The 12,395-nt window shown below is 39.5% G+C and overlaps 1 protein-coding gene across 1 annotated transcript in view; it reads right to left on the reverse strand.

The window, feature by feature from the left end:
• kif1aa (kinesin family member 1Aa) overlaps positions 1-12,104 on the reverse strand; it is a 35,158-nt gene extending 23,054 nt beyond the window's left edge. Inside the window, 12 exon segments of the mRNA XM_054602575.1 lie at positions 108-250; positions 502-580; positions 665-743; positions 853-870; positions 962-1,027; positions 1,194-1,266; positions 1,548-1,664; positions 2,136-2,314; positions 2,543-2,608; positions 2,725-2,907; positions 3,480-3,553; positions 11,999-12,104. Of these exon segments, the coding sequence (XP_054458550.1) occupies positions 108-250; positions 502-580; positions 665-743; positions 853-870; positions 962-1,027; positions 1,194-1,266; positions 1,548-1,664; positions 2,136-2,314; positions 2,543-2,608; positions 2,725-2,907; positions 3,480-3,553; positions 11,999-12,104 (1,183 nt within the window).
• Between the last annotated feature and the right edge of the window lie 291 nt (positions 12,105-12,395).

Consider the following 12,395-nt stretch of genomic DNA (forward strand, 5'->3'; position numbering starts at 1 on the left):
CCAGTGTGCACGCTAACAAAAGGATGTAAATCCATTAAGAAATGTTTAAAAATTAAAATCTAGAGGTGACACTAATGCTCACATAAACCAAACAAATGATCCCTTACTGTCAATGATGTCACCCAGGCCCTGGGCGTAGAGGAGGTCTTTCAGACGGGACACCTCCTCTTTCAGCTCCCGCACCAATCGGTTGTTGGGATCCTCATTGATCACCGCGTTGCAGCGGATCTGTTTAGCGCGGTCTGCATACCTGCGAACATGAGGGAGGGATCATTGAGCATGTGACACACAGGGGAGGAAGGAGACAAAAAAAGCACTTTCGCTAGGATTCTGCAGCCTGGCTCTGCAGCTGCAACTCATGAAAGGTGAAGTGTGAAAGTGAAGCCACTGAGGGAAAATGTGTATTACGCAACGCTTTGGTCTCACTGACATCTGTGTCCCTCAAAGCTGAGCAGCTGTGTGGGAGGAAAAAAGAGTCGCAGCAGAATATGTGTTCTCTACCTGAGTGTGCTGAGGGTCTCGTCATAGTTGATGTCAGCTGGACTCAGGGCAGCTACCATCGCCGTACGAGAGTTCCCCCCTGACAGAATGAAGACATACACTTTAGTTTTAGTTTGTCAAGGATTAATGGATCACTCGGAGCAAAGAAATATTGTGCTCATACCCAGATTTTCTCTCAGTAACCAGGTCAAAACCGAGTCCCTGTAGGGGATGTGGTTTTCCACCTTCTTCTTCTTTTTATTCTGTGTATGAAATTAAATCACCACATTAAAATAAATGTATTTATTGGCATTTGGGTTAATTAAAACAATAAATAAATGAATAACAATTTTTAAAAGTTAAAGAAATTACCTTATTTGACCCAGAGTCCTGAAATAAAGTAGACAGTAAAATGTACATGTGTATCCTTCATATCATCTGCTTTATCTCACAGTAAACAGCGTGTAGATATAATACATACCACTTCTGCCAAAGCAGAGATGACTTTCCCCAGTGTAGTTAGAGATTTGTTGATATTTGCTCCTTCCTGTGATTAAGCAAGAAGCAGACAACGATATATAAACACAGTGATTTAGTGTTTTAATAGTGGATAGTTAGAGTGATGATAACCCATTTACACATATTCAGAAAGGAAATGTGTTTTCATATCTGTGTTTGAATATCCAAAATGCATTTGAGGGAAACATTTTTACCTTAAGTCTGGTCCCTTTGGCTCCAGTAGAGTCTGCCCTCTCACTGCCAGCCAAATCCACCAAACTTATCTTGCTGCCCTGCAACAGAACATCCAATAAATGGGCTCCGTTACATTAACTACAACACATTAGCCCCATCAAAAACAACCCCTTAAGCTATTCATCATTATTCCATAGACAGGTCTCATTAAAAAAAACATCTGCGCAACGTAACCTTATAATTACAGTACGACCTTCAAGCGATCATTGATTTCCAATTTACGACCAGAATTAAGTCAGTGTCATCAATCAGCTCATAGATAAGCAGTGGCAGCAGTTCGATGTTAAATAAATGCAGTCAGGATGGGTTAAAACTCGACCTTCTCAGAGGTGTTATCGGTGTCTGCATCTTGGCGTTTCTGAGTGAATATGATGTTGAAGACGGCATGAGAGCGACTGCTTGTCTCGTTCATGTTCGTGGCGGCCACAGTCCTGTGGACACAATGAAGACACTTTCATCAGCTGCTGGTTTGCTTTATGTTTGTCCAACATGGAGAATGAGCAAATTACTAGCCCTGTTTTTTCTACTATAGGTCCAACAAACAGAATAAACAGAACTGAGAGTGCAAAGATGTAGAATATGAATGATCAATCTTAATATACATTAAAAATATATTTATTTTTTCACTAGTCAGCACTGCTATATCTTTCATCTCCTCTACTTCATCAGATATGTCTTAAATGTATTTTTGATTCATACCCTAAAAGGGACAGTTGTACTTTTATCTAACTGGATTGCTTTGGTGTGAGTTGCAGATTACTGGAAATATCGGCCATAGAGATGTCTGCCATCGCTCCAATATAATGAAACTATATGTATTTTTAATTTTGCGGTATATATATATATAACCCTATTATCTACAACAACAGTGAAGGGCCTGAATTAATAAACAGCTCCATCACCTGGCCTTGTTGCCGGAGTCCATCAGGTCCTGGATGTCGTTGTAGGAGGTAACAGCCAGCTTGGACAGGTCCTCCACATAAGGTCCCATCAGAGGATGCTCTCGAACGCGCAGGTTCCCTTTGTTCTTGGGGTTCAGTAAATCCCGCACCCGTTCACAGTAGATTTCCATGTAGCTTACCTGTTCAGAATCATTACATTAGCTCAGCACATACAGCATACATCTATCTGTATTAACTGCATCCGTAGTGTTTGTGTGTACATGCCCAATGACTACAGATGAAAACAACCTTGTTCAATAAATCTATTCTGCTTGTGTGAGATTAATGATGAACATGATGAACCCCTGACAAATAAATCGAATAAATTTAAGAGTAGGAGCTTATGACAGAGGGAATGTAATGCTTACCTCCACAGAATAAGACATGCTGTTGTCTGCATTGTCATTAAACTTAGTGAAAAGATCTTCACACAGCTGGAAGGAGAAAAAAAAGAACATGACTTCAGCAATTGTCACATCTGAGACATTCAAACTCATCTCTCCTTTGATTTATCATCAGCACTAGTCCAGTAATAACAGTAAGTCTGTACCAGAGGGATGATCCCTTGTTGATCCTTGACATCCTGCTTCCCCATCATGGTGTAGGACTTGCCAGACCCCGTCTGGCCGTAAGCAAAGATGCAGACGTTGTATCCCTCGAAAGCGTGCAGCAACATTTCCTCTCCGATGTCTTTGTATACTTGCACCTGAGAGGCATAATTGATGTCCTCTGGCTGCGGACAGAGATCAATAATCAGCCACTTAAATCCTAAACTTTCTCATAAACCTGACAAACAGTAAAGCTAGTGATGGGTGATAATTCAATATGATAATTTATCATCGTATCGTGTTGAAATCATACATTAAGTACGTTGTGTAAACCTTTAATAACAAGCATATACTAATTAAAATGTCAAATGTGTAATCTGATCAAACTGTATTTGTTTGTATTCATGTTAACAGTAGATGAAATATTTCTTCCTATATATAATTTCACTGAATGTTGTGTTCAGTATGCAAAGAAGTTCTTAATTACATGATGAAATACTTATTACTTTGCATTTGTCAAGCATTTAATTCTCAGGCATATACAAGGCTTTACCATGTGGTTATACATATATCTATATACATAAACATATACATATATATATATATATATATATATATATATATATATAGTAATCCAGTTATGAAATATTTTACATTGTGGCCAGCCCTACATAAAGTGATCCACAGTGATGCACATGTGTGTCTTTGTTGGGGTGTAAGTACAACATTCACACTGTGGGGGTGCAGAGAGAGTTACCGAGGTGTGGGACCAGTAGGAGTAATCAAAGTTGAAGCTCTTGTTGTCTTTGGCCTGCTTGGGGTTGGTGATGGCTGAAAGACAGGACAAGGAACACGAGTCAGAGGGAGGGCGAGAGCCGGCCACGTGAAACCGTATCTGCGCTGTGTCGTGTTGCGCTAATAGAACCCGGAAGGCCCGAGTCGCCTCCTCTTTCTGAATCAACAGTCATGTGTAGCGTTTGGGCTTCTGCACTACAGCAAAGCATTAGACGTACGGGGACAAGAAGCTGTCTTGGAAGATGAACACTGAATGCTGACAATAAATGTTACACAAACACATTGTGTTATTGCAAAATGACGTTTGAACTTAATCACAGTCTCTTTGCTCACATTAAAAAGAGACAACAGAGGTGAATGGGGTAAACATTTAAGCTAATAGATATCACAAAGAAACTTCCCAAGTTGATTATTTGCCAATATGCATACATTTCCAGAGCAGAAATCTGAACATTGAATAAAGCCAGGTCCGTGATAAATCTTCAGTAGTGTGTTTTCCCTCCACTGTGATCGTCTGCCCCGTCCCTGATTGATCCCACCTGTGTCTAATCATCTACACCTCACCAATGTGTATTTAAACCCTGTGTTCCCCTGTCTCTGTCCCATAAGGTCCACTCATTTCCCAGTCTTCATGTTCCTGTTAGTCATCGCTGCTTGTTTTTCCTCGATCACGTTTTTGCTCCCTACCTGATTTGTTTTCCTGATCCAGCTGCCTACCAGTATACCAAAACCTCCACTGATAAGTAAATACAGTTTTATCTGCACCTTATCCTGTGTCCTGGTTGTGCAATTGTGTCAAGCTTTTTTCCCTGTGGTTTGAGAGTTGTAACACTCACAGGAATCTAAAAAAGTAGATCAAGCACTTAAAAGTAGAGAAGAAACAGCAAAATGTTTTTCAAGGGCTGCACTGAGGCAAATTCCCATCAACTGTGTTGACATGGGCAATAAAGTATTGAACTTTATGTTTACTTGCTCCTTTTTAAATGTACAGTCTGGCCTGATGGCGGTGCCGGATTAAAAGGCCATGTTGTCACCTAGCAGTGGCCATTTTAGGACAGCTCAGACTCGTCTTTCAACAGCCTCAGTGTGAAACAACCGTCAACCCTGAGCGACAAATTCTGCCACAGTGAATCTCATAATGTATTATTAAACCAGACTGTCAGATGATATCATTTGAGGTCTTTGTACTGTAAGTCACAGGTTTCTGTTAAGCACAAATAAGTCGAAATAAAACTTTCAACTTTTCTACTCAAACAGAAAAATACCTTTTTCTAATTATACATCAATTACTTTCAATTATTATTTTTTTATAATTAGTATTCTTATTGATTTATGGGGAGTGCTTTGTTTGAAATCATATTCTGCTCAGGTAGAATTACATCCCGGGCCATACCATGATGTCTCTGATCTGATAACTTCCTACTGATACAGTATCTGATACTTGATATTAGATATGTCTGCTCTGTGACCGTTCACCAACAAAATGTAGGCACTCATTCACTCTATGATGATGACACACATCTTTTTCTGGTTCACTTCATTTGTTAGTTATGCTATCTCATTATATTCTGGAATTCTTAGGTTCATTAGCGGAGTGTAGCTGACGGGGCTTGTTTGCGACTATAAAGATGTTATGTACAGTTGACTGTGTCTGGAAAGGTTAGACAGATGTTCAACTTATGGAATAATGCATTTGTTCTGACAACAGAGCCATATAAAATAATGTTACTCTCAAACGACATCCAGCACTGAGAGTTGTGCATAAAAATGCTTTCAGAAACAAATAAAGACTGTGTGATGGGATGCAACGGCCTACTGTGTGTTCATTTTCATGATTAAGAGAGACATTTTAAAATTACAGTTCACATTGTTCTTAAAAGGTGAAAATTGTAGTATTGAAATCAAATATTGTAGTCAATACTACAGCACATGGTATCGTTCCCCTTACAAGAACAATATCTCTGGTGTGGTCTGGGGATGCCAGCTATGATAATGCTTCCTCCCTGCTCCCAGAGCTCCAGACACCATTTTCTCTGCTAATGCATGTGGTCGATAATAGAGGAAACGGCCCCCGGGCTCAGTCCACTCTCAAGTAAGTGTACAGACGTTTATTTCCTTCTACGCTGCTACTGTCTTTCCAGCCATGATATATGGGCCAGTGTGGCTGACGTGGGTTTCCGGTTTCAGGCCCGTGACAAAAAGATGAGGCCTGGTTTACCGGGCGTGACGTAAACCATGTTCCTGGAAGGTGGCCATATAGGACCTTAGATTTACTACAGTTGATGCATAGTGTCCTCTTTCATATTAATCTGAATTCTGCGCTTAAAATTGTCATGAAATCAATAAGGTTTGCCGCTGTCTGTAGCCACGGAATCCATTATATTAATTAGCAAGAATGTTTTCCATTCTGCTCATTTCCTCTACTGTGCACTGTTCCCTGCCACAAATGGTCCTCTACAATTACGACATCAGAGACATCATGACATCACCAGATATTCCAGTTAGATCGAAATATCTACTTACAACTGGACGGACAGCTAACATTAATCAAGCAATGGCGATCAATCCCCCCACTCATTATAATTGTGTTTTAGTGATGGTCTGAGTTCACCCTTATTACCTGTTCCAGTAAAGCCAGACTGCTCATGTATTCTGTAAGCAAGCTGTGGCCGTGCCGTTGTTTAAATCTTACAATAGTCTACTGAAATAAAGCAGTACTTAGTAGAGGCTCTGCACCTGTTCTAACTGACCAAATACCTTAGAACAAGCAGATTCTGTGCAGTAGTGATGCAGGTGAAACACTGAAAAAATAGCCTCAGTGTGTCACTGCACCTCGCTGTCGATATCTTGTATCTCGAATTAGCAACCAGGCGTGTAGCAGTTTACTTCCATGTCTGACCAAAATTACATCACTTCATGGTTATATCCTATTAGACATTTGTTTGACTTACTCATATAGCATATGTATCCTTGAGTTATGGCCAAATAAGTGTTTTGTGACCACCACATTCTTATTAGTTTATCACCGAGTCCAAGTGGACATTTCTGAAAATCTTAAGAAATTCCTACAAGGTGTTCCTGGGATATTGTGATGACGAGAATAGACCGGACGGACGTACAACCCACAAACATAACGCCTACAGCCACTGCTGTTGCAGGCACATAAAAAGCAACAACCTTCTACTTTTGGTTTTATACAGCATTTTGATATGCAACTTGATCACACATTAACCTTCCATCATTGATGAAAATCGAGTTTAAAGACTGTGAAAAGCCTCTTATATATTTTGTTATATCTAATGCAGCCTACAGCCTGACGATGAATGAAGGTCCCAAAAGATCTCAAGCTGCCACGTGGTGAAAACAGGAAAAAAACAGATTGGTTTTCCTGGTTAATAATGCTAACATTGTTTCGACACGTGGATTCTATAGCAGAAGAAAGCCATCCATTAAACCCGATTTAAAAAGACCCATGGTTTATTTTACCAAACCTCTAAAGTAAAATAATATATCAAGATCTAATTTAACCCAGAAGCAGAGCCTCTGCAGTTGAACATCCTTTCTTTGTTTACTTATCTCTGATTGTGGTATGACTCATACAAGACGACTGCCCCCCCCCCCCTCAGATAAGGTAATTACTTTAGAGCGGCAGTGATTGGCAGAATATATGAGTGTTACAGTGAGACATGGGGTAGGGCTTTTCTATTTTAATGCCTCCAGTAGCTTTGGTGACGTTCTCAGCGGTCACAGCTTGCGTGTCAGAGTGATCTCCACCTGAGGCCAGTTTTAGCAGCACTTTATAGCATGCAGAGCACGTCTCCTATCTTCATCATGCTCCCCTTTACTACCCCTCTTCTGTTTTTATGATGGAAATGCTTTTTAATCATGAGGTGTTGAGACGCCAGGTCTGGAAGTCATGACATGGGGGGAAAACGTAATTAGACGTGATACAACAGCAATTCATTTCTCTTCCGGCGGTGTGCTCACAGACAGGAGGAGGTCAGGAGTCACATATGCACGTATCCTCAGTGTGTTCACTTTTATCAGCATCATTCTGACTTATACTTGTGGGTTTAGGTGTACACTACTGCTTTTCCAACTCCTATCACATCTTTGAAAGAGAGAAAATCTATATGTAATAATACATTTCTACTTGAAGAGACAACTTCCCAAAATCAGATTTGAATGCCAAAAATATGATTCATCCAAAAAAATGCATCCACCATTCGACCATTTTAAACAATTGGAAACATGCTCTGTTATTTGAAACTGCTCTGTAAACAAGTATCTTGCAGACTGTTCTAAAGTGACTTAACATATATTATACAGTCCTTGATTCTGAGCTGTTCTGTCAATGATTGTTAGCTGTCCATTTATTAGAAGATATTTTGTTCAATCATGGTAGGGCTCCTTGCATGGCTGCAACTAAAATACATTTTTATTCATTAGTCAAATAATCTGCCAATTATTTATTTGACTGTTCATTCGTTTAGTTTGTAAAATGACCCAATTACAATGTTCCACAACCCATGTTGAAACTCGTTTTGCCCGACCAGTCATCCAAAACCCCAAACTATCAATTCTAATATAATAGAAGATTAAACATCTTCAAATCTGGAACCTGATTTTTTTGCTTCAAAATTATCCCAAATTATTTAATGATCAAAATTGTTTTCTATGTGACAATGAAACTATATTGCAACTTTTTTCAAACTGTTCCCTTTTTTGAGACTTAAACTATTTTCAAGATCTATATGTTTCTTTGAAGATACTGTAGGATTTGTTCTGACATCACATCTGTGATTTTAATTCCCCAAAAGTGTTTTGGAATTTGAAAATATATATTTTATACTTTGATGTATCCCTAATTAAAAAGAGTGTGCACATTTTTTACACCGGGTGAGATGTTTAGTACACTAGTATATATATTAGTTAGTTCAAGTAGTTTACGGTCTATGCACAACAATTACAGAGAAGTAATCTCTTGCATGAAAATCTTAAGAAGGCTCCATCCAACAAATGGCCATTAAATATGTATAAAAAAAGAAAGACAATTTGGTCTAAGACTTAAAATAGTGCAAACCTAAAAATATAGGGATAAACGAATTAAATATAAAATAAAATAAATTTGTGGTAGACAGGTGTACAGTAATTGCTTTGATTGAACATGAGTGTAGTAAATGTGATTTTTAACTTATCATTGAATGCAATGAGACACAATAAATATATAAACAGAGATGTAAACAGATTGTAAAACAGTAAGTATTGTGTATATACTAGCAGTATTTTGTCGACTACACCACTGCTCCTCTTTTTCACTGTCAATGATGCCCACATGTCTGCTCCGCTTTCATTTAAGTTGTTGTACAGCATAGTTTCAGCATCCTATTATGGCCCGTTCCATGTTTATCTTCATAATTGTGACTGAGTGATTCTGGTCAGACCGTCACGGGTGACCTGCCCCAGTCAATAGGAGAGGAAATGTGGCTGCGTCAGCAGGTCCGGCAGAGGGAATGTGAACTCACTGACAGGGGCTGGAGGAGAGCCACGTAGATGCTATTATATTCATCATCAGCTGCAGCAGCAACACGGGCTGTTTGTGGTATGTTGTCTGCTGCTTTATGTTGGACTTCTGTCCAAGTTTATAAAGCCTAATGCAGTGTTTACACCAAACACGAAGCAAATTTTTGGGTGACAAGATTAAATACGAAGTCAATGCAAAGACACGAATGGGCACGAATGGACGTGAGTAGATGCAATATCACACCGGCAGAGCGAATGAGGCAAATTAGCTTAATTCACCTCAATTATAAAATATGTGAACTTTATGCTAATGAGATACTCAAAATTCAAAAAAGCAACATGAATCCACACGGTTACCCTAAAATAAATTAAATCTGTGTTTCTACATTCAAACATGTAGTATATACTACAACAACATACGTTTGCAAGAGTTTTTAATGGGTAGGTATACACACAGATATTCTGCGTCAACTATTAGTGAAATTTCTTCCAAGTTTATATGTTTTTTGCTGCAACAAAGACGTAAATCTATCCGCCAAGTATATGCACCCAACAGTCCTTTAAAGAGAGGCCTATTTTTCCTTCAGGTCTGTCCCCTGCATCTTAATTAAGGCCAGCGTGGGAGGGAAAGATCTCTCAAACAACAAGATTACTGCCATTCTCCTGCTTTGTGGGAACCGGGGTATTGACCCACTCATGAGTGTCAGAGAGCACAAAGCAGAGAGGCGCACACACAAAAAAGAAACCCACTCCTTCTTCTTCTTCCTTTCCTTGGGCCCAGACTACAAAAAAGACAAGGGGGCATTTATACCCTGCCTCTGTACCCCCTCCAGACACTGCATCCAATGGGCTTTTTCATGACATCAGCCTGCTCACATGCTCCAGTCCACATCCAGAGCCATTGACTCTGCTTGGAAGAGAACAGTCTGCTCTGCTGAAAGACATGCAGTCTCAATCTGAGCCACTTTGTGTTGTGTGTTGGTCTGACCAGCAAGATGTTTTCTAGACCTGTTGACATTATTAATAAACTAAATTAATTTTCTGGTTTTTAAGGTGGATTGGCCTCTCTAAAAATCTGAATACAGACCTACTTAATGTCTTTAAAGTGATCAGTGTGGGGTGCTGTGTCAAAATGTCTACTGCAATTTACTAGCTTGGAGAAGTTCTATATATTGTGGGGAATGGAGCCCACAAGCTCACTGAATATTGGAGGCAGGTCTAAGGAAATCTTTTGCACATTCTTGTGGTACTTATATATGATATAACTATTTCTGATTTAACTGTAACTAATACATAATAAAAAAACTGCCAGAAGCCCAATATTTCCCATCTTTTTATAGTAGAGTAATCTATGCTACATGTTTAACAATGCCTGCTGTGTACTGTTGAATGAGCTACACAGAGTTTGTACTGCAAAGCTACAATGTTAGGTTCTCTCAGCAGGCTCCAAACAAATATTGCAATGAATAAGCAGGAACCGACCAAATTAGAATTAAGTGAAGAACGAGCGAACAAAATACCGATTATCACAGTAACATGCTTAATTAAAAACAACAACAAAATTATAATTCACAGATGAAGTCAGACAGGACGCCGCCAAGGACATTTAAGTGGTATCCACGCTGCAAATTTATCTAAATTTACACTGCTATGGATGACACTGCTAACAGCAAAATACTCATCGTCCACTTCTGTGGAGACAGAAGAAGGAGCTCCGTGCCAAGGCAACGAAATGTAGTCACCCTCACACCGCAAAATTCCTTAGGGACTTTATATAAATCAATATTTTAGAGGGTTTTTTTTAAGATTGTATGTGTTTAGTCTAACAGGGAACTACATCAAAAATTGCAACAAATCGCACAGATAAAATAAGTTGGCCCAAAAAAGCCACCCAGCTTGTTGTCTAGTCACCCATGACATGGGGAGGGAGGGGGGGGGAGATTGCTAAATTAGGCCAAACGGTAAATATTTCAAGAAGCCTCATCCATTATTGACCAATGGCTTTACCTTCCTAAGCAGACTACATATCGAGTATCTTTCCAGTCTCCTCACTCTGCACTGGATAACCCAAGGAATGTGGGTTGCTACTGAACTACTAAAAATACAACAAATGTCCACAAAAACAAATACACAGCGAGGCGGGTTTCGCAGGACACCTTACTGTAGTTAGAGGCAGGTACAAGTATTTAATGTTGACAAAATCACTCGGTTTCTTCAAAAACGTATCTGATAAAATGCGTATTAAATATTTGCATAAGAGGCAAATTTGAATGGAAACATTAATGTTGAAAATGTTAAACGAGGAGCCATTTTTAAATGTGGCTTAATCCGGCCATATAAACACATAACAGGCCTTGCCCTAAATAAAGATCAGGTCGGATATGCAGGAGATTATGTCACCTCGAGCATGATGCTCAATAGACTTTCTGACGCGGTGATTACATTTAGATAACTGCTCTACTGCTCGCTCAATTTAGTAACTGAAAAGATTTGACCCTTAATGAGACAATATTGCGGCCAGCTGAACAATGGGACATTTTTCTCCATAGATGGATAAAATGAGTTGATGTCTTAAATATTCTTCTTATGAAATTGAAGCTGATTCTAAATAAATTTCCTGCTCATATCACATGTCTTGGAACAGGCCTGCTTGTTCACAGGCGATTTGTACAGTCCTTCCTGGGACTATGCAATAGGGAATGCATCTTTTCAGTTAACCCCTCGCGCAGGGGGGGTCAGAGGTCAAGGTCAGCAAAAGCTCAGAAAAGCCTGAACCTGTGCCTTCTGATTAAAAAAGTATTCTCCAGCTCAAAGCTTAAATCTAGCTGGATGATTTGTGCCAACTACACTGGGTAAAGCAATATTCCATGCAATCTCTATTTAATATATAAACTTAAGACAATAAAAACAAGTTCACATAAAACATATACTGTAGGTGAATTAAATTAAAGTACTTACTGGTGGTGTTTCCAGACATCTGAATGATGCATTTGCTATCTTTTCCGATCTCCCTTGAGTTGAAGGGGCGGACACGCACCGCCACCTTCACAGAGGCCCCTGCCATAGTGCTGTCTTCCTAGCACCTTGGGGTGCCTTCTTTAGTGCCAGGTGTAGGGCCCGCAGGTCTGTAGAAGGGAGCAGAAAGTGAATCTTAATCAATACAATTCTTCATCAGTTCATGTGCAAATGACATGCTGCCATAGACGTATGCATCCTTTTAAGGCAGGAAACTGAAGTCTCTTATTTTTTTTTTTACATTTGTATTTAAAGTTGTAAGGACAGAACATGAGACCTTACGGTTGACTCGATGAGCACAATTGCAGAGGGCAGGGCTGTGTGGCTGTAACATGAAAAG

This window comes from Anoplopoma fimbria, chromosome 8 (assembly GCF_027596085.1).
Source record: "Anoplopoma fimbria isolate UVic2021 breed Golden Eagle Sablefish chromosome 8, Afim_UVic_2022, whole genome shotgun sequence".
NCBI lineage: Eukaryota > Metazoa > Chordata > Actinopteri > Perciformes > Anoplopomatidae > Anoplopoma > Anoplopoma fimbria.